Below are 21,730 nucleotides of genomic sequence, written 5' to 3'. Positions count from 1 at the left end.
GTTACCTTTTTTGAAGATAGGGACGACTGTGGCTAGTGACCATAAGTTAGGTAAGGAGCTGGTTCTGAAAGATATTTAGTAGATTATGCTAAGAGGTTCTGCTATGGTGGTTGAGAGCTTTTTAAAGAATAAAAAGATGCACATAATCCATCAGGACCAATAGATAGAGATGGTTTTAGATTGCGTAGTGCCTTTTCAATGGCATCTTCTTTAAAATTGACATGTAGTAGATCGTTGTAATTAGTTGTTATTTACAATAACATTTAATATTTAATAAAAATTAATATTTACAATCTATTTTAGGTTTCAGGAAACAGCTTTTCCCCCATTAAATAATCAGCTCTTCTCTTCTAACCTAGGGTTTTCCTTTGGAAAGGGAGGGAAGATCAGGAATTAAAATGCTCAGAAAAATGGGTATGGATGGCACAAAGTCTCTTGCCCAATACTCTTAGCACTGCTGTACCAAGGAGCTCCAACATGTATCCACTGCCAGAGAATTCGTAACTGTATCCCTGTCGACTTAATCTTATACTACTAAAATTCTCATCACAGGCAACACGTTGCATCATAGGGGAACAATTTTTGAATGAAGGTACCTCAAATGAGCTAATTTACAATAATTTCCCAAAATTACACACCTCATAACCACTGAGTGAATGAAATGTGGGAAAGGTGTGGCTGCTTCAGTGTTATTGGCTGATGCTGTAGTCACGATCTTCATTTTCAACATTCTGTGACAGTTTCCCAGCCAGTCGTGCAATCCCTCACTCTCCCCTCCACCCAGCAGCAGGGGGTTGGACTAGAAGACCTCCAAGGTCCCTTTCAACTCTGTTGTTATGTTATGTTATGTTATGTTATGTTATGTTATGTTATGTTATGTTATGTTACGTTACGTTACGTTACGTTACGTTACGTTACGTTACGTTACGTTACGTTACGTTACGTTACGTTATGTTACTTACCTGCTTGAAGGAAAGGGAAAGGAAGATTTTCAATACTCTGTCAGATTCCCACACAGAAACTCAATAAGGAAACTGGGATGAATTTGGAAGTCATTCCTGCTCTCATTCCTTTTTTGCTTACCTTTGGTCATTCTGTTTCTTTGTTTAGGTAAGGAAATGGAGCAAAGGTTATCTAGTCATTTGCTAAAAAATTGACTTCCTTCATAAACTAACTGGTGGAACACCTGAAATTGGTGGAAGAGCTGGTAAAAATCATGAGGTTAGGAAGTGACGTCACATCCCTAATAAATGATCCCTAATAAAGATCACCGTTGTTTTTGAAAGTTTTTATTGTATTTCATAAAGAATTACAGCATTGGGCTCAATCTTTTATAGGTGGACAGATTAAGGGTTATTTTTTTTTCCACTTTTCCCCATCTCTGGAAATGGAAGGAATGGTCTTGAGGAAGAACCATTACCAAGTAAGAAGAGATCCGATAACCATTTGTCTGAAATGGTATAAGGTTTCCTCCCTGAGCAGGGGGTTGGACTAGAAGACCTCCAAGGTCCCTTCCAACTCTGCCATTCTGTTATTCTGTTAATGGTCAGGTAAGTGGGGTTTCAGCCTAGACCAAGAAAATAACTTGAGAAAATGTTTCAGGGAAACCCCTCCCTAGAAAAGTTAAAATGAGGGAGGAGGAAGCAGATTTAGACTTGCAAGATTCTATTATTACAGAATAATTCTGTAATATTCTATTATTATTACAAATCCTCAATTTATGACTGTAAGTGAGCCTAGAATTTCTGTTACAACTCAGCGTGATTGTAAGTCAAGGCATTCATGTGACTGGATCTGACTTTACGGCTTTTTGTTTTGTAGTGGTCATTAAGTGAATGCCGCAGTTGTTAAGTGAATCAATGTATATCTAAGGACATTTTTGCTGGAAACTGCCCCCAAAAGCCAGAAATCAGTAAGAACTGTTTGAAATCATGATCACATGACTGTGGAATGCTGCAGCTGGCCATAAAGGTGAGCTAATTACCAAGCAAACAGTCACATGACCCAAAACGTGGTCATGTGACTGTTCAGCCCTCAGAACTCTGGATCCAGGAAATAAGTAGCTTTTGAAGTGTCCGTTGTAACTTTGAATGGTTCCTATGTAATCGGACATAAGATGTAACCATCTGTATACCCTTACAATAAAAATAGTTTTGACTATATGGCATTGGTTTCTTAATTTGGTCTACCTAAAATGGCTGAGCCTCAACCCCGTTTCACAGTATTTTCCTCATAATCTGTGTTTGTTGGATGTTGGAAGACAATGTGTGTCCATGTGCCTATCAGGAGCGCACCTGGAATATGGTTTCTTTTGGAGTCAATCGCTCTGATGGAACCTCCATGACCAGGCTGCTTGTTTCTTCAATCCATATAAACCACAATATAAAAATGAGAAATATTTCAAACCCAGACTGGGATGAGAAAAAAGCCATCTTCCTGCAATGGATGCATGAAAGTTGTATATTTATAGCAGACTTTTCCAACCAGGTGGCCTTCAGGTATATTGGGACTGTAAGCCCCAGATTTCTGAGGTAACGTGGGAATCCTGGACATTTCAGAATCCAGTGTCATGCATCCAAAGGCTATTAGGTTCAGGAAAGCTGATTCATAGCCAACTTCCATCCCTTGCTGCCTCATTTCTCACTTCTCTGCCTCCTCCTCCTCTTGGTGCTTCGGCGCTTCTGGATGATGAAATCAATCTGGTAAATGAGCATCACTGCCAGAAGAAAAACAATAACCTGGAAGGAAACAGATGAAGTTCAGCAATATAACCCAATAAGGCAGAGGTGGGTTTCACATATTCTTACCACTGGTTCGCCATGAGTGCATACACTTGCTTCGCTCGCATGTGCGTACCTTCAGCACATGTGCTCGGCCTTCCCTGCATGCATTTTGCTCTCATCCATGCCTTCTGGCATGCACCTGGTCTCGAAAATGTGGCTAAATAGGACAGCAGTAAGTCCGGGCGGGTGGGTGGGTGGGCGGGGCGAGTCCACCCGCAGTCGCCGCTACCGGTTCGCCCGAACTGGTCTGAACTGGCTGAATACCACCCCTGCAATAAGGGGGTGTCAAGACTTTAATATTGCATAGAAGTGGCATGTTTGGGGGTTCCTCAAACTTTGTGCATAGGCTTCCACAGGGAGAAGGCTGAGGAAGACAAGTGGTATAGGCCCTTAGATCTGACACTGCGACACAGGTACAAAAGGGAGGGAGATGAGCTTGTGAGGTCACCATGCACATGTCATCACAATAACTTTGGACACAGAATAACAGATTTTGGCAGTGGTTTGCTGTCCAAGCTTGTTTCAATTTAGTTTCTGAACAGTTCGTTCCCAGACTAGGTAACATCAACAGCAGGATTTTCTTGTCCTATTCCACTTTATCTTATAAATGTCTTGTGTGCCAGTCTGATCAGTTGGTCGAGTGATTGGTTGTTCGTTTGGAGCTACATTTAAATTCTGAGCAGCTGATTGGTTCTCTTATCTGTTGGTCATTCAAATGGTCTGGTTTCTTATGTATTCATATGCTGGATGGAGATCAATATGCTTATTAATTGCTCCTTTGGTAGAATACCAGGCTTCAATAAATTCACGTGTGGCGGGGGTTAGTGTGGCCAATTATCTTTGTTCCTTCCCAATTGATCTGATGGTGTTTATTATCAATGTGGTTCAAGAGCAGAGATTTTTGAATAAGAGAGTTGGAAGGGACCTTGAAGGTCTTCTAGTCCAACCCCATGCTCAGGCAGGAAGCCTGGCCTATACCATTTCAGACAAATGGCTCTCCAATCTCTTTTTAAAAGCCTTCAGTAGTGTTGGAGCACTCACAAATTCAGGACGCAAGTCATTCCACTGATTAATTGTTCTCACGGTCAGGAAATTTCTCCTTCATTCTAGGTTCCTCTAATTTTGTGCATAGGCTTCCACAGGGAGAAGGCTGAGGAAGGTAAGTGGTATAGGCACTCCTTGATTAATTTCCACCCATTGAGTTTAGGGGTTCTTCTGAGTTGATTAAATTCTCCAAATCCTTCCACTCTTATTCCAGGCTGGTCTTATCTCCTCCAGCCCTGATGCCTTACCTCCAAGACCAGCAATCCAAATGCCAGCCCAGCCATCAGCAAGAGATTGCTCCGTCCCCAATGGACGATCTTCTCAAGGCAGCCCTCTGTGTACACCACGGTCTCCGCTTGCCACCCTTTAAGACTCTGTGTCCCATAGCCACACATGGTGTTTAGCATAACCTAGAATAAGTTGAGAACACGAAGAGAAGTTAAGTGGGATCAAGCAAATGAGGGGCCCATAGTCTCTAAATGTGATTGACCATTGGCAAGATGTCAAAAAAGCATATATTGCTATATATATAACTTGATTGCAGAAAATATGACTTCAGTAACAGAGTGGTCAATGCCTGGAATGCACTACCTGATTCTGTAGTTTCTTCCCCAAACCCCCAAAACTTTAAGCTTAAACTGTATACTGTTGACCTCACCCCATTCCTAAGAGGTCTGTAAGGGGCATGCATAAGCACACCTGCGCGTCTACCGTCCCTGTCCTAATATTCCTTTTTACTTACTCTTTTCATGTATCCAAATTATGTTTATACTTTTACCCATTATCTTATATATGATTGACAAATAAAGAAAATAACTAAAAAAATAATAAAAAAAAGATATTGGCTGTTCTTTGTTTGCTCTTCAGGATCCAATACTGAAAAGTAAATTACTGAACCTCCTTAAATGGGGGGAAAAATCAGGAGTCTGATAACGTTTTTTATGAGTAGCACATGCTATTAAAAAGCATAAACTTTCACGAGCTCCAGGCCATCTTGGAGTCACTGTGGTGACCATCTTTATTTGTGGCACTTTATAGATCTAGAATAAGATAGCAGGTTCCGAATTTGCCCTAGTTTCCAATTAAATGCAGAAGTTCTGGTTCCAGAACGTTTGAATAAACTGCAGGTAGTTCTTGACTTATGACCATAACTGGGACCAGATTTTCTGTGGTTAAGCCAGGTAGTTGTTAAGTGACTCATGCCCAATTTTATGACCTTTTTGTCGTGGTTGTTAAGCAAATCACCGCAGATGAATCAGGCAATCGTTAAGTAAATCCAACTTTCCCCATTAACTTTGCTTGCCAGAAGCTGGCTGGGAAGGTCACATACGGTGATCACGTGACTTAAAAATATACTGGTTGCCAAGCACCTGAATTTTGTTCGTGTGACCATGGGAATGCTGGAATAGTTGGGTGAGTACCAGTTGTAAGTCGGTTTTTTCACTGCTATTGTCACTTTAAACAATCACTAAGTGAATGGTTGTAAGTCGAGGACTACCTGTACTAGAAAAGTTGGGTTTTTTTTGCCACCATAGACTAATACAGCTCCACTCCTTCATATGGTCAACCATTAAGCTGTTGGAGCTGCTAGCTATGAGGAATAAAACAGCAGTCTTGCTGCATAATATTAGGACAGAGTAAGGACAAGTTAACCCTGATTAAAATTATCCACATAAATTTGCATCAGGAGGATCAGGAACCCTGGTGGTGCAGTGGTTAGAATGCAATACTGCAGGCTATTTCTGCTGATTGCCAGCTGCCTGTAATTTGGCAGTTCGAATCTCACTGGCTCAAGGTGGACTCAGCCTTTCATCTTCCGAAGTCAGAAAAATGATTGTTAGGGGCAATAGGCTGACACTGTTAACCACTTAGAGAGAGCTATAAAGCACTGTAAAGCGGTATATAAATCTAATGCTAGTGCTATCAGCGGCAAAAGCCAGGAATAAGTTCTAATCAAGCTGTTAGAGCTCTGAGAGAGTAGAATAACATTTCTGTCCACCTGTAATGCTTCCTCAAATTGTAGATTTGTGAATAAAAGCTAATTATTGTAGTGGTGCTTTGTAAAATTGGAGGACGCTCTCTTTTCAAAATAAACAACAAAAGGTCCACATTAATTTTGCAAATCTTTGAAGTTAATTCTTGTAATCTGCTATGACTTTTCATAGGTTGGCATTCTAGACTCTGATTTGTTAAAATGTTTACTTTTAATAAACTGTCTCAGGATACCTCCTTGGCTTCTGGGATAGCAGCATCTACATTTATAGAAATAAATGGCCTAATAAATACTTTGAATTTTATACTGTATCCCCAGTCTTATTGCCATAGTGACTTAAAGTACTGTATATCCTCCCACTTACCTCAGAACTGAACATGTTTGAATTTCACTTAACATAACATAACATCAGAGTTGGAAGGGACCTTGGAGGCCTTCTAGTCCAACCCCCTGCCCAGGCAGGAAACCCTACACCATCTCAGTCAGATGGTTATCCAACATTTTCTTAAAAATTTCCAGTGTTGGAGCATTCACAACTTCTGAAGGCAAGTCGTTCCACTTATTAATTGTTCTAACTGTCAGGAAATTTATCCTTAGTTCTAAGTTGCTTCTTTCTTTGATCAGTTTCCACCCATTGCTTCTTGTTCTACCCTCAGGTGCTTTGGAGAACAGCCCGACTCCCTCTTCTTTGTGGCAACCCCTGAGATATTGGAACACAGCTATCATGTCTCCCCTAGTCCTTCTTTTTGTTAAACTAGACATACCCAGTTCCTGCAACCGTTCTTCATATGTTTTATCCTCCAGTCCCCTAATCATCTTTGTTGCTCTTCTCTGCACTCTTTCTAGAGTCTCAACATCTTTTTTACATCGTGGCGACCAAAACTGGATGCAATATTCCAAGTGTGGCCTTACCAAGGCATTATAATTATAAACTTTCCGGTTTCCCTTTTCTCTTACCTCTTTATCTTGCAGACAGCAAGAGAAGGGCACTGCACAATGTTCCAGGCTGGGATTGGAGTCTTGACAGTCAAAATAAATATTCTGGGACCAGTCCTTGTATGAATGAACCCCACAGCACTTGAACTGAGAAGCAGAGGGAAACAAAATCAAATGCCAAGGAAACTAATTGGATGCATGAAATCACAGAGAAATGTCCTACAAGGACAGCCTGCTTCAGCAGTTTATGGATGAAGTTGAATAGAGGAAGAATAATAATAATAATAATAAACCGTATCAACCAACAGCACCAGTCAATAGTATTTGTGATGCATTTTTGAATGTTCAGATGACTTGAGTTTCATGTTTAATGAATAAAGTTAATAATAATAATAATAATAATAATAATAATAATAATAATAATTTGACTAGTGATCTGTGATACGAAATCCAGCATAATTATCTCGTTTGCTGTGTATACTGTCATTTTGTATAAATAAAATAATAATAATGGCAGCAATCCATATCAACCATCAGAGCCAATCAATGATATTTGTGATACAATGTTCAGTTGACTGAGTTTCATGTTTAATGAATAAAAGAGATAATAATAATTTTAAGATGATACTTGGTTGATACCCGCAACCTGTATCAACCATCAGTGCCAGTCAATGATATCTGTGATATACATTTTTAAATGTCCAGTTGACTGAGTTACATGTTTCATGAATCATCTTCATCATCTAAATTTGTCTATCCCAAGTCTTTGGTGAGAACTCAATAGACAATAGACAAAAATGCCAAACCCAGACTGAACATTTGGCTGACTGTGTGATGATGGATGATGATGATGATGATGATGATGATGATGATAACAATAATAATAATACAAAAAGTTTGGATGCTGGACAGGGCAGTAGCTGCAGAACAGAAGAGAAAGAACTGGAGAAGAAATAACAAAATACAAAGACCTGCAAAAACAGAGGTAGAACAACTGATGAAAGGAAACAAAAATAGTACCAAGAGTAATAGGTACCTTGGGTGCAACCCCAAAACATCTGGAGCACTACTTCAACACCATCATCACTGACAAAATCATCATCAGACAATTACAAAGAATATTTTTTCTGGGAACAGTTTAGCGTGAATATTGTCCCAAAGGTACTTTTTCAAGAGACAACTGGACTTTGCAAAATCTCCATTCCCACCCCATTTTGGGGCCAGCCAGAGGTGTTATTTTCCAGTTCTCTGAACTACTCAAAATTTCCGCTACTGGTTCTCCAGAACTTGTAAGAACCTGCTGGATTTCATCCCTGGTCAAGGACTATCTATGGGCCAGTTTTGCAGACCAGAGCATTCATAGAGCATTTGTTTATTTATTTATTTATTTATTTATTTATTTATTTATTTATTTGTCATAACAATATATACAAGCGTTACATAAAAGGTTATAAATATATGAACGTATATATGAGGAGAAATGAGGTACTAAAAACGTGTATATACATAGGGAAAGAAACAGTAGGACAGGAACGGTAGGCACGTTTGTGCTCTTATGCACGCCCCTTTAGAGTCCTCTTAGGAAAGTGGTGAGGTCAACCGTGGACAGTTTTTGAGTGAAACCTTTGGGGTTATGAGAAGAAACCACAGAGTCAGGTAATGCATTCCAAGTATATACAATTCTGTTACAGAAATCGTGTTTTCTGCAATCTAAACTGGAACGGTTGACATTGAGTTTGAATCTGTTTGTAGCTCTTGTGATATTGTTATTGAAACTAAAAAGTCATTGACAGGAAGGACATTACAACGGATGATTTTATATGCTAAACCCAGATCCAGTCAAGGCAACGAAGTTCCAAGTTTTCTAGACCCAAGATATCAAGTCTGGTGGAATAAGGTATTTTATTAGTTTCAGAGGAATGGAGAATTCTTCTCGTAAAATACCTTTGGACACGCTCAACTGTGTTGATGTCAGATATATGGTAAGGGTTCCAGACAGGAGAGCAGTAATCAAGAATTGGCCTAACAAATGTTTTATATGCTCTGGTCAGTAGCATGGTGTTTTTTGAAAAGAAGCTACGTAAAATTAAGTTGACAACTCTTAGAGCCTTCTTAGCTATGTAGTTGCAGTGGGCTTTGGAACTTAAATCGTTAGATGTAAAAACTCCAAGGTCTTTGACAGGGTGGGGTCATCTGCGAGGCAATGTCCATCAAGCATGTACTTTGTGATTGGGTTCTTTCTTCCAATGTGCAAGACTGAGCATTTACTGGTTGAAATTTGTAGTTGCCAAATTTTAGACCAGGCAGATAGATGATCAAGGTCCTTTTGAATTGTGGATGCATTGTCAGTGGTGTTGAAAAGTTTGACATCATCAGCAAAGAGAACACAGTTACTTGAAATATCAATACAAAGATCATTTATATATATTATAAAGAGAGTAGGTCCAAGAACGCTGCCTTGAGGAACACCACTCTTGACAGGAACAGGATTTGAAAGAGCATTACCAATTTTAACTATTTGTTGTCTGTTTGACAAAAAAGCAGATATCCAGTGGTGTAAGGGTCCTGAAATGCCATAGGATTTTAATTTTAGGAGAAGTTTATCATGTACTACTGAGTCAAAAGCTTTGCAGAAGTCTATGTATATTGCATCTATTGATTTACCTAGATCAAGATTAGTAGTCCATAGGTTTTACAGTAGAAGTTGTAGATTGCATGATAATTTTTCCTGAAGCCAAATTGTTTATTTGAGAGAAGGTTGTGCATATCTAAGTGTAAGGTAATGGATTGGTTGATGATGGATTCCATAACCTTGCAGGCGACGCAACATAGGAGATAGGTCTATAATTATCAACTAAGCTGGGGTCGCCTTTTTGAAAACTGGAATGACTGTGGCTAGCGACCAGAGACTGGGAAGGAACTGGTTCTAAAGGCTATATTAAAGATTATACTTAGGGTTCTGCTAGATTACTAGAGAGTTTTTTAAAAGTAAGCACAAAGACCATCAGGTCCAATGGATAGAGATGGCTTCAATTTACTTAGAGCTTTACCAACATTTTCTTCTGTAAAATCAACAATTGTTAAGTTGTCATGCTCATTGATTGTACAAATTTGGAATGTTGGATGAGTGCCATCACTGTTGACAAAAACTGATGCAAAGAATTTATTAAAGAGGTTTGCTCTAGATTCTTCAGCATTGTATTCATTGCCATCAGGATCTTTTAGAGGTGGCATGCGTCTAGAGTTTTTAAGCTTGTTGTTGACAAAATTATAGAAGGCACGACTGGAATTTGTGCGCAGAAGATCTTCTTCTTGCTTGGTGTGGTAATTTGTGCATTCAGTTTTTATTTGGTTGCATATAGTTCTGTAGCGTTTTTTAAAATTAGCTACATAGCCCTTTTTGTTTCTTTTCCAGAGGGATCTTTTTTTAGATTGAAGCTTTTTTATTGATATGGGTAGTTTGCTTTTCCTAATCTTGATGGTAGTTAGTGGTACATATAGTTCGATGACTCTGTTGATTTCGAGTAGAAAAACTCTATAGTGGTCTTCAGCAGTTATACAGGTTGAGAACAGATTTTGCCAGTCTAGAAATGAAAGATCATTGTTTATAGAGTCATAATTGGCTTTTTTGAAGTTGTAAATGGGAATGCTATTGATATGATGGTTAAAGTCACAACGTATATTATATTGTTGCTCTATGAAATGTGAAAGAACATCGGTGCTTCTATACAGAGCCTGCATAAAGCTCTAGAAGGCAAAGCACTAAGGCTCTGGAACCAGAACTTCTACATAATGTTGGAAACCAGGGCAAATTCAGAATCTGTTACCTTCTTCTGGATGTAGTCGATGAGGTTCTGCAAATCAAGGTTGTCACGATAGCGGGAGATGGCCTGGCCCATCAAAAATGTGGCTTTTTCCATCACCTGGGGGACAAAAATTGAGCAATTTGGCAGTTCGAATCTCACCAGGCTCAAGGTTGACTTAGCCTTCCATCCTTCCAAGGTGGGTAAAATGGGAACCCAGATTGTTGGGGTCAATAGTCTGTCTCTGGAAACCGCTTAGAGAGGACTGTAAAGCACTGTGAAGCAGTATATAAATCTAAGTGCTATTGCTATCACAGGAAGTGCTCAGACAAACTTTGGGCCAATGAGGAAAATCCTTCAATGGCCCACTTGAAAACCAAGAAAGGCCTGAACTGGAGGATTGTCACTGGAATTTCTTGCCCACTTTGACTACAGCGGATGAACTTGGTGTGTCAATTTTTTTTTACCATGCCAGAGAAGATGAAGCCTAAAACTGCAGCCACAACTTGCAGAATGAAAATGATGAGCAAGATCCAGGCAAACTAGAAAGAAAAAAGAATAAAAGAAAGAAAAAAGACGGGGAAAAGTCAGCAGCTGCAGAACATACATTTACACACCGATGAAAAACACCCATCTGTCTCAGCTCAAAGTGGATGTGCATACAGAATATGCTTCATCATAGACAAAAAAAATGCACACCTGTTCCCTAGACTCTGAATCAAAACTGATGGAGAATTGAGCCATGTATCCCTCTTTCAGTATGTGCCAATCCTTTGAGGAACTTCTTGTAGGAAAACTTCCTTCTAGATCATGTTCATCTGGTTTAGCATCCTTTCTCTGTTCATAACTGGGCCAGCCAGATGCACAGAAAGGATGCTCACAAGCACGACATGAAAGCAGGATCTGCTATGAGAGGAGCTACTTCTACTACTATCAGAGGGATGGAGAATATCTCATTGCTTACCAAGGGTGGCTGATGGAGGGGGAAAGGGAGATCCATTTGAACGTACCACTTTCAACAACAGCGTGAGGTCCCGTAAAGCTCCCAAACATCCCACAAAAGTGATACAGAAAATCAGGGTGCCCACTGCTAAAAGAATTATGGAGGGATCAGCTAACAAGGAGTCCACAGCACCTGGGAAAAAACAGGGACACTACTTAAAAAGTTCCACGAATGACCTCAGTAGTAGGACATCATCACCCCAGCAGGGGATCTGAAGCATCGGAGGGTGGGGCTTGAGGGAAGAATTTGAGCATGACAATTAATTTATTAAATAAATAAATATTAATTAATTAATAAGCAGAAGTTCAAGTCTGCAAATATGACTTTGTTGATGGTTTGGATCTTAGGCTAATCTCCTTTTCCTTCTCATCCCATTTTGAAACCTGGACTCTCATCTTGGTTTGCTGTGAGAACTCTTCATCCTCCTCTCTCATTATATACTGAGACCCAGTTTGGGTTCGTGGTTAAGGCACCAGGCCAGAGATCAGGGGACTGGGAGTTTTAATCCCCCCTCCCAGTTAAGGAGATTAATTGATGATTGGTTTTCTCACTGACAAATGAAACTTGGTGCATGAAGAAGCAAAGCCAGAAGATATCATCTATTACTAACGTATGTGAGTCCTTAGAGAAAATCCAGATAAGAATCGCCAAACAGGAGCCCTAACTACCTTTTGTAAGGTTACAGTAAAGAATCTTTACTGTACATCTCCCTACCCCACTTTCCCTGGCCTTCACAGTCCAAGAAACTAAGGAGGGTCTCTTCTGAGACATATGTCATGCTCCCATTCCTTCTGTGGAGTAAACTGCCTCTTATCTGACCGTTACCTAGATTGCTCTCCTTCTCCTGTTTTTGAAGCAGTGGTGGGCTGCTGCCAATTCCAGTGAACCCACCCACCCAGGCCTGCCCTAAGCTGTCCTATATTTCCTTCTTTCTGGCTCAGCAGATTCGCGTGGCACAGCTGATTTCCGTTAGCCCCCAGGGAATCGGTGTGCAATTTAGACGTTCTCCTGGATGCACGGCTGTCTTTAGAAGACCATTTGACAGCCGTCACCAGGAGAGCTTTTCATCAGGTTCGCCTGATTCGCCAATTGCGCCCTTTCCTGGACCGGGATGCGTTATGCACGGTCACTCATGCCCTCGTCACTTCCCGTCTGGATTACTGCAATGCTCTCTACATGGGGCTCCCCTTGAGGAGCACCCGGAGTCTCCAACTGGTGCAGAATGCGACCACGCGGGGGATTGAGGGAGCTCCTCGTAGCTCCCATGTAACACCTCTCCTGCGCAAGCTGCATTGGTTGCCAGTGGTCTTCCGGGTGCGCTTCAAGGTGTTGGTTATCACCTTTAAAGCGCTCCATGGCATTGGACCGGGATATTTACGGGACCGCCTGCTGCCGACAGTTACCTCCCATTGTCCGGTACGTCCAGTGCGCGCTCACAGGGAATGTCTTCTTAGGGTGCCGTCGGCTAGTCAATGTCGGCTGGCGGCCCCCAGGGGAAGAGCGTTCTCTGTGGGGGCCCTAGCTCTATGAAATGAGCTGCCGGTGGGACTCCGTCTCCTCCCTGATCTCCGGACCTTTAAACGCGAGCTCAAGACTTTCTTTTTTCACCAAGCGGGGCTGACCTGATTGATTTTAGTATGGGGGGTTTTAGTGGGTTTTAATAGGGTTTTATTAGGGTTTTAGTTTTTGATAAAAATTTTAGCTAATATTTTAAGCTAATATATTTTAGCTAATATTTTAAGTATACAGCGATTGAATCAGTTTTTTAAACTTGATATAGTATTTTAATTTGTTAGGATTTTTGTCGTTTTATTGGCTGTACACCACCCTGAGTCTTCGGAGAAGGGCGGTATAAAAATATGAATAAATAAAATAAAAATAAAATGCGGACTGCATCCCAGCATATTCTGTAAAGGATCTAGCCACTCACCTGCTTCCTTGGAGAGCTTGGCATAAATTCCAACAGCCACCATGAGTCCACCGGCTACCTTTGAAGGAAAGAAAAACGAAGGCACATCCAATTTCTTATTTGTCTGAACACGAACAGTTTTGCTAAAGAAGAAGAGTCTGGCTGACCCAGCATTCCCAGAGTATAAGATACAAGAGAGGTTACTATATGGCCTTTGTGATGCCAGCTCTGGTAGGCAGCCTTCCTGGGCACCAGTGGCTTTCCCTGGCAAAGCCAATGCAAATTCCAGCACTGCCAAGTATTTATCCTTTTGACTCACCCAGAAGAGGTAGCAGGAGGTAAAGAGAGTGTATTTCATAATCTGGTTGGTGCGCATGGTTCACCACTGCCTGCTTGCCTCTGCCCTGCGCTGCGCTGCAGATTCATGCACCCGCTTCTCAGCCTGCAAGGATTTCGGCAGGGGGCTTCAGGAGGGAAGCCATACAGACTCTGGCTAGTGAGTTCAATGTCCCCTCCTGGATAGGAGTCCTGAAACAGGAGAAAAGATCCAGGCAGGAGATATCGGGGTGTGGTGAGGATATGAGGAAGGGAGACAGGGCAGCTGGCTGTCTGCCTGTCTGCTCAGACTACGTCAGAGACAAGTCTTGGCTTGATCCTGGCTTGGCACTCTAGAAAGTTTTTAGGCCCCTGTTTTGGGGCCCAGCATTGAGAGAAAGAGGCAGCCACAACTAAAGAAGGAAAAGGGGAGTTTGTTTATTTATTTATTTATTTATTTATTTATTTATTTATTTATTTATTTATTTATTTATTATTTAGTTATTTAGTTTAGGGTCATTTGGCCTATTTGGCAGAGAAGGAATAAATGTGGATTGCCTAAGATCCTTTTTGGTCCATAATTATTTGTGGTTATGTAAAGCCAAGTCCACAGTTTTGCGCAGACACAACTTTTTGAAGAAATTAATCTGCTGTTTTTAATAGGATTTTATGACCAGAGGGGTGGAGTTACACCCCTCTGTTGACAGGAGGTTTTCCTGTCTTGCTCTGGAATCTGTGGTATTTTGAATAACTCTTAGGCACCTAAACCAGGAGTTAAGCTATGAAAACATGGCCAAGAGGATCCTTGATTCCCCCAGGTGACATTTCATCATGTAGCACCCCAAAAAGGATTTTGTTTTTTTAAGGCTGGCTGACTGATTACTTACACAACCATTTCCCTCCCCATCCCCTAGCTTCCTTTCTGGCAAAGGAATTCAAAGAAATTTGGGGGAAAACCCCTAATTATTGGATTATTGTTGTTTGGCTTATGCAACCAAAGCTACTGTCCTGTTTTGGATCACAACTATGTCTATTTTGATTATCATATTAACAGCTTCTAAGCTGTGATGATGTGGTGGGAAGAGAAGGTAGAGGACAACAAACAGTAACAAACAACCGATGGTGGGAATAACTTCTTCAATTCGGTGATATATGTGGAAATCTCAGAAATGATACTTTTTGTCCTGACACAACTTATGGTCAATGTTATGGTATCTGTGACCCACAGTTTCCTCTTTTTCTTTACAAAATTCACATTTGCTGAGGTTTGTCTGCTAATTAGTGGTATTATCAATATATTACCAAACTATCATTTCTGTAACCTTTAACTGGGCAAAATGGGGTCTCATAGGACAACAATTTTTGAAGCAAGGTACTTCAAATGGGATAACTTACAGAATGCATCCAAAATCTGAGACCCATGATTCTGGAGGGAAGGAAATTTGGTGAAGTTGTGGCTTCAGTTCTGCTGGACTTCTGCTGTAGTCATGTGACACACATTTGAATGTTTTGTGACAGCTTCCCAGTCATGTGCAATTCCATCCACTCACCCGCAAACATTTACCTATCTACCGAGAAGGGAAGGGAAGGGATGGAAGATAATGGTAGAATGACAGGGAGGGAAAGAAGGAAAGATTTCTGAATTCCCTGCCAGCTTCCCACAAGGAACCTCAGTGGTGAAGCCTGCAGGAAGTCAAAGGTTGCTCCCACTGCTTTTTTAACCACTTGTGGTCATTCTTTTTCTCTGTTTAGGTAACAAAATACCTTTGAAATGATGATTCAACAGGGTATGGGTTGTCTAGTTATTATTTGGACCTATGAAAATTCCACTAGAGATAATTCAAACTCTGGAGATTTGCAGCAAGCAAGCACGAGAGGGCACTCTTGGGTTATTTGGAAGGGTATCTGGAAGGGTAGTCAGATGTTTTTCACTAGTTGCTTTTCTCATTCATAAAGGTTATTGCAATGGGTGGGACCCAGCACAGTATTCGGGAGACATTTGTGCTTGAATACAGCAATCTGAATCCCCTTGGCAGACGCAGAGTTAAAAATTAGTTTTCTTGCAAGGGAAGAATGCCTGTGCATGATTAGCATCTGAAGGCAGGACAAGAAGCAATGGGTGGAAAGTAATCAAGGACAGAAGCAACCTAGCTATAAGGACAAATTTCCTGACAGTTAAAGCAATTAATCAGTGGAATGATTTGCCTCCGGAGGTTATGAGTGCTTCAACGCTGGAGGTTTTTAAGAAGAGATTGGACAACTATTTGTCTGAAATGGTATACAGTTTTTAGGAGTATGTGAGAGAGGTAGGTGGATGGGTAAATGGATAAAAAGATAGGTGGGAAGATAGATGATGGATGGATGGCTTGGGGGGGGAGGGGAGGGAGGGAGAGAGAGAGAGAGAGAGAGAGAGAGCTCTGAGGAAGTCAAGGTAGGTACACAAAAGGCTTAGCTGAAGCAGCAGCAAATTATTAATAGTTTTTTCCCCATCTGCCCCAAAGTTTGCTTCTTGCAACAAGTTCAGATCTTGTTGGTTTATTAAAATGTTCAGAAAAAGCATGTTGGTAGAGAGTTCTGGTTAATTAGTCCTGATCCAGTTCAAGCTTGTTTGCTAAAGTAAATTAGGCTATTTTTATGCAGCAAAGGAGATGCTGATCAATTTCCATGATAGCTACAGTATTTATTTTTATTTTTATTTATTTTATTTGTCAAACACAACAGTATATATAAGTATAAGCATGAAATAATCATACAAATTGGATACAATCAAGGGAACATTAGGACAGGAACGGTAGGCACGCTGGTGCTCTCATGCACGCCCCTTAGAGACCTCTTAGGAATGGGGTGAGGTCAACAGTAGACAGTTTTTGGTTAAAGCTTTGGGGATTTTGGGAAGAGACCACAGAGTCAGGTAGTGCATTCCAGGCATTAACAACTCTGTTACTGAAGTCATATTTTCTACAATCAAGATTGGAGCGGTTCACTTTAAGTTTAAATCTATTGTGTGCTCATGTATTGTTGCGATTGAAGCTGAAGTAGTCTTTGACAGGAAGGACATTGTAGCAGATGACTTTATGAGTTATACTCAGGTCATGCCGAAGGCGGCGGAGTTCTAAATTTTCTAATCCCAGGATTTTAGATCCTCCATAAGCAACAGCAGCAGAATCAGATAATATCAAGAGAGAAACATTATGAGAGGGCTAAGACCTCCATATCCTACTTCACATTGGACATTCCAAGATCTGCACTTGGCATGTTGTGAAACTCATCCCCCAGGTCAGCTCTGCCATTAGATCAGTATTTGATCTTGGCAGCTTACTGAGGAATTCTGGAAGTTAAAGTCCACTCATTTTAAAGCTGTCAAGATTGGGAAGCATTCCAGATTAGAAGAGGTGGAAAATGCTGGTGTATGAAGTCTGATCCCAGTACCAGCTTGTGGATTTAGCTTGTGTGTCACTCTCAGGACCTATAGGCACCTTCTAAGCTAGGGTGATGGAAGATTCTGTAGTACTCAATTACTCCTTAGTGGAGCTGAAATAGACAAGATTTTGGTCTTTTTTCTCACCAAACCAACTTCATGCCATAAAAGCTATATATTATAACCTGTCATACTATGGCTAGATTCATGCATTATGCAAGCTGCACTATAATTAGGCATGCCATGAGAATGCAAACTGTGGCAGCTTATTTTTGCTTAGCATAGTGTGTGAATATGTTCCTCTACTGTATACATCTATTCATGTAGCTTAGTTATATCCAGCTTCAAACATTCTCCCCTTCACCTCACTAATCATATTTATAGGCCAGGTTTAACCTGGTTATAGTATTAACCAATGTTCTGAGTATGTACAATACATTAAACTAGCCAGTTGGGCTGGCTTGGTACTATGTACATAGTACATAGTACTATGAGTCACGGTGGCACAGTGGTTAGAGTGCAGTACTGCAGGCTACTTCTGTTGATGCCGGCTATCTGCAATTTGGCAGTTCAAATTTCACCAGGCTCAAGATTGACTCAGCCTTCCATCCTTCCGAGGTGGGCAAAATGAGGACCTAAATTGTTCGGAGCAATATACTGATCTGTAAACCGCTTAGAGAGGGCTGTAAAGCTCTGTAAAGAGGTATATAAGTCTAAGTGCTATTGCTGTTTGTAAACATTCAGAGTTGAAGTAGGCCAGGATTAGTATGTTATGCCAGAGGTCTCCAACCTTGGTCCCTTTAATACTTGTGGACTTCAACTCCCAGAGTTTCTCAGCCAGCTTTGCTGGCTGAGGGACTCTGGGAGTTAAAGTCCACAAGTCTTAAAGGGACCAAGGTTGGAGACCCCTGCGTTATGCAATTGCAGCCATTCAGTATGTTTTATTTGATTTTCCTATCATCCGACTTGTCAATCCCAAGCCTTACAGTTTGTTCATCATGTCTTATAGCCTGTTTTACTACTTACATTTATTGAGGATTTTGTATAAAGGAAAAAACAAATCCATAGAAAAAGACAGAAAAGGAGAAAAAAGGAAAGAAACGGGGGCAAAAAAAGAAAGGAACCCCCCCCCCTTAAAGCACTCCATGGCTTAGGGCCCGGGTACTTACGGGACCACCTGCTGTTACCTTATGCCTCCCACCGACCCGTACGCTCACACAGAGAGGGTCTTCTCAGAGTGCCGTCCGCCAAGCAATGTCGGGCCTTCTCGTTGGAGCTCCTACGCTCTGGAACAGACTTCCCCCTGGTTTACGTCAAGTGCCTGATCTTCGGACTTTTCGCCGTGAGCTGAAAACGCACCTATTTATACAAGCGGGACTGGCTTAAAAGTTTTATTAAATTTTAATTGGGGCTATTTATATTTTAAGGTTTGTTAAATTGTTTTAAATTTCGGCCACCCTGTAATATGTTTTGTTTTAATTTTGTTTTAATGTGTATATTGTGGATTTTTATCTGGCTGTACACCGCCATGAGTCCTTCGGGAGAAGGGCAGTATAAAAATCGAATAAAATAAATAAATAAATAAATAAAGTTATAAAACATAATGACTTCCAACTGGTAGTGGGTTCCACTTTCCTTTGCTATTGGTTCGGAGCATGTGCTTGCTCTGCTTGCGCGCGGTGCTTTTGCGCATGCACGGAGCATCCGTGATGACGTCCGGGTAGGTGGGCAGAGCCTCCCGCTGCCACCACTACCGGTTTTCCCAAACTGGGGCGAACTGGTAGAAACCCACCACTGCTTCCAACCTTCTCTTCAACAGACTTTGTATATTTTATAGTTTGTGATGAAGGAATCCTGATAATTTTTAATTGTTAAACAAGTCAGGACACAGCATACTACACTCCATTCATTAGTAGCACATAATATCCTAAGGTTCTCCTACCATCTTCTTTGATTCAAAGTGGCTGCCTGTTGAACATCTGCATTTTTCTCTGTACTAAGCAGGCAGATGTGCTACACGCCCAGTGGTGGGATTCAGCCAGTTCGCACCACCACCAGAGAACCGGTTGTTCATTTTCTGAGCAGTTTGATGAACTGGTTGTTGGAAGAAATAACTAGAGCAGAGAACCGGTTGTTAAATTATTTGAATCCCACCACTGTATACGCCCCACTGCCTTTATCCCAGTGGTGGGATTCAAAAAATTTAACAACCGGTTCTCTGCCCTAATGACCAGCTGGGTAGGCGTGGCTTGGTGGTCATGTGACTGAGTGGGCATGGCCAACTCAACGTTACTCACATCGATTGGCCTTAGCTGTTACAATGTAATAAGGGTTAACCAGAGAGGCAGTTTCTGTAAGCAGGGCAATAAAGATTAGGCTTGAAACACCACCAGAATGTTGCCTTCCTTACAGGATTACCTCTGTAAAGTGGAAAAAAACAAACTAAGATTTCTTCCAACAACCGGTTCTCTGAACTGCTTAGGAAGTTAAAAAACGGTTCTCCCGAATAGGTGCGAACTGGCTGAATCTCACCACTGCTTTATCCCCAAAGATAGAAGAGGAAAGTCTGAGTGGAGGCAGTGGAGAAAGATCAACACCTGAGGAGTTAGCCTCAGAAATTGGTAGCTTGGACATCTCTTGCACCTGAAAAGCTACCAAGTTAAGCTATTCCAGAAAAAGGTTACTTTCTTTTTTCCCTGCAATTCTTGACGTGCTGAACTCAATAAAAATATCATAGGGTGGGTACAAGAGTGTAGAGCTACCCAGATTGACATTGCAAGATTGAGGCCTCTTTTCAGATTAAATTGCTGCTAAATTTAGCTCTCTTGAGCCCTCAGATGGTGTTTCCTATGACATGTAGGTGGGGAGGTGCTGAATCTGCCTTTTGGAGATGGGGACATTCTGCCCAGGACATCAGCAACAGCATTCCTGGATATATCAAGTCTCTGAAAAGACATGGAGTCTTTTCTAGTTTGGAGTTAGATCAAAAACGTCAGCAAGGATCTCAGGGTAGCCATCGGACCTGTAAAATAATGTAAGGTGATCTTCCAGATGCCATGCACAACAAAGCCCTGAGCTTCCTTTCGGAGCACTGGGGTCCCAAGGCAGAATTCTGACTTTCCATTTCCATGACTGTGTGTTTTCCACTAAGAAATAATTGATGGTGTGCATTTGACAACAATTACGGGTTCAACTTTACATGAAAATCTGAAAGAATTTGGGATATTCTGTCAGAAGAAAAAAAAATACCTTGGCTAGGAAGTTACTCATCTTTGTTGTGTCTGCGGGCCCCAAGCCGGGCTTCCTGACAGAGAGTGAGGAGGAGAGTGAGGAGGAAGAGCCGACAGGGCTTCCCTCTGTAGAATCTTCCTCTTTGGCTCCGCTCCAGATTCCAGAGGCAGGCCAGGTGGAGGAGGAGGAGCTGACACAGCCTCTTTCCCCTGACCCCTCCTTCCCCCTGGCAACACCCCAAGAGCCAGCTGAGGAGGATCAATCGTGGCTAAATGCAAGGCAGCGATGCTGAGTGAAGCGTGCGCAGCAAAAGAAAGGAAGGGGCTGGCCCAGGGAGTGCTGAGTCACGGAGCCACACCCCACAGGGTATAAAAGTGGGTGGAGCTGCCTTTGGGCTCCGTGACAGACAAAAACTGACTTTTGGAAACTTCAACTGCTTTATTGTGAGACTCAGGAATTGACTTTTCGGACTTCTGTTTACTTCTGAACTCTGGGTTGCTCTAGCAACAGATCGCAGTAGCAATGAAGAGATAAGGAGGACTTGGCAGGCAATCGCAGGTTTGTTACCAGAGCTGATATCTGTAGCAAGAATAAATTGCTGGCAAATACAGTCAGCTCATGTGTCTTTTAGGGGGGTTATTGAGGGGGACAGAACAATCTTTTTCAAGGCTATGAAAACCAGGACCAGAAATAACAAATACAGGTAGTCTTTGATTTACGACCACAATTGAGCCCAAAACATAGGTTGCTAAGTGAGAAATTTGTGAAGTGAGTTTGGGTCCATTTTACAATTTTTCTTGCCACATTTGTTAAGTGAATCACTACAGTTGTTAAGTTAATAATACAGTTGCTACATGAATCTGGCTTCCCCATGGACTTTGCTTGTCAGAAGGTCACAAAAGTGGAATCACATGACTCTGAGACACTGCAACCATCATAAATATCAACCAGTTGTCAAGCATCTGAATTTTGATCACGTGACTGTGGGGATGCTGCGATGGTTGTAAGTGTGAAAAATGGTCATCACTTTTTTCAGTGCCGTTGTAACTTCAAACAATCATTAAATGAACTGTTGTAAGTCAAAGACTTCCTGTATAAGTTACTTAGATGTTGGGTAAACATAAGGAAAAACTTTGTGATGGTATCACACTAGAACAGTCTAAAGCGGGGGTCTCCAACCTTGGCCGCTTTATGACTTGTGGACTTCAATTCCCAGAATTCCTCAGCCAGCATGGCTCCAACTCTGGGAATTGAAGTCCACAAGTCGTAAAGCGGCCAAGGTTGGAGACCCTTGG

The 21,730-nt window shown here is 41.4% G+C and overlaps 1 protein-coding gene across 5 annotated transcripts; it reads right to left on the bottom strand.

Moving 5' to 3' along the window:
* Positions 1–1,279: 1,279 nt before the first annotated feature.
* On the bottom strand, positions 1,280–21,579 carry LOC131188161 (tetraspanin-33-like). 5 transcript variants are annotated; one of them, XM_058163213.1, is made up of 8 exons: positions 20,454–21,579; positions 13,493–13,550; positions 11,570–11,694; positions 11,027–11,101; positions 10,584–10,679; positions 6,778–6,903; positions 4,076–4,237; positions 1,280–2,738 (listed from the first exon to the last, which is right to left on the bottom strand). In XM_058163213.1, the coding sequence occupies exons 1-8, from the start codon at positions 20,472–20,474 to the stop codon at positions 2,634–2,636; spliced, it is 768 nt and encodes a 255-aa protein (XP_058019196.1). In that variant the 5' UTR covers positions 20,475–21,579; the 3' UTR covers positions 1,280–2,633. The 5 variants fall into 5 exon arrangements, with proteins under 5 accessions (XP_058019196.1, XP_058019194.1, XP_058019197.1 ...); XM_058163211.1 differs by lacking the exon at positions 20,454–21,579 and adding an exon at positions 13,791–14,144; XM_058163214.1 differs by lacking the exon at positions 20,454–21,579 and adding an exon at positions 13,791–14,144 and having other exon boundaries at positions 13,493–13,546.
* Positions 21,580–21,730: the final 151 nt, after the last annotated feature.

This window comes from Ahaetulla prasina, chromosome 1 (assembly GCF_028640845.1).
Source record: "Ahaetulla prasina isolate Xishuangbanna chromosome 1, ASM2864084v1, whole genome shotgun sequence".
Classification (NCBI taxonomy): Eukaryota; Metazoa; Chordata; class Lepidosauria; order Squamata; family Colubridae; genus Ahaetulla; species Ahaetulla prasina.
Note: the sequence above shows the minus strand (reverse complement) of the source record. Positions and strands in the feature narration are given on the sequence as shown.

What these genes read in the sequence shown, in the direction of transcription:
- LOC131188161 (XM_058163211.1), bottom strand. Translation starts at nt 13,847, where the DNA reads ATGCGCACCAACCAGATTATGAAATACACTCTCTTTACCTCCTGCTAC. An exon ending in GCTTCATCTTCTCTGGCATG is followed by an intron (nt 10,680 to 11,026) that starts GTAAAAAAAAAT and finishes TTTGTCCCCCAG; the next exon opens with GTGATGGAAAAAGCCACATT. An exon ending in TTGGATTGCTGGTCTTGGAG is followed by an intron (nt 2,739 to 4,075) that starts GTAAGGCATCAG and finishes GTTTCCTTCCAG; the next exon opens with GTTATTGTTTTTCTTCTGGC.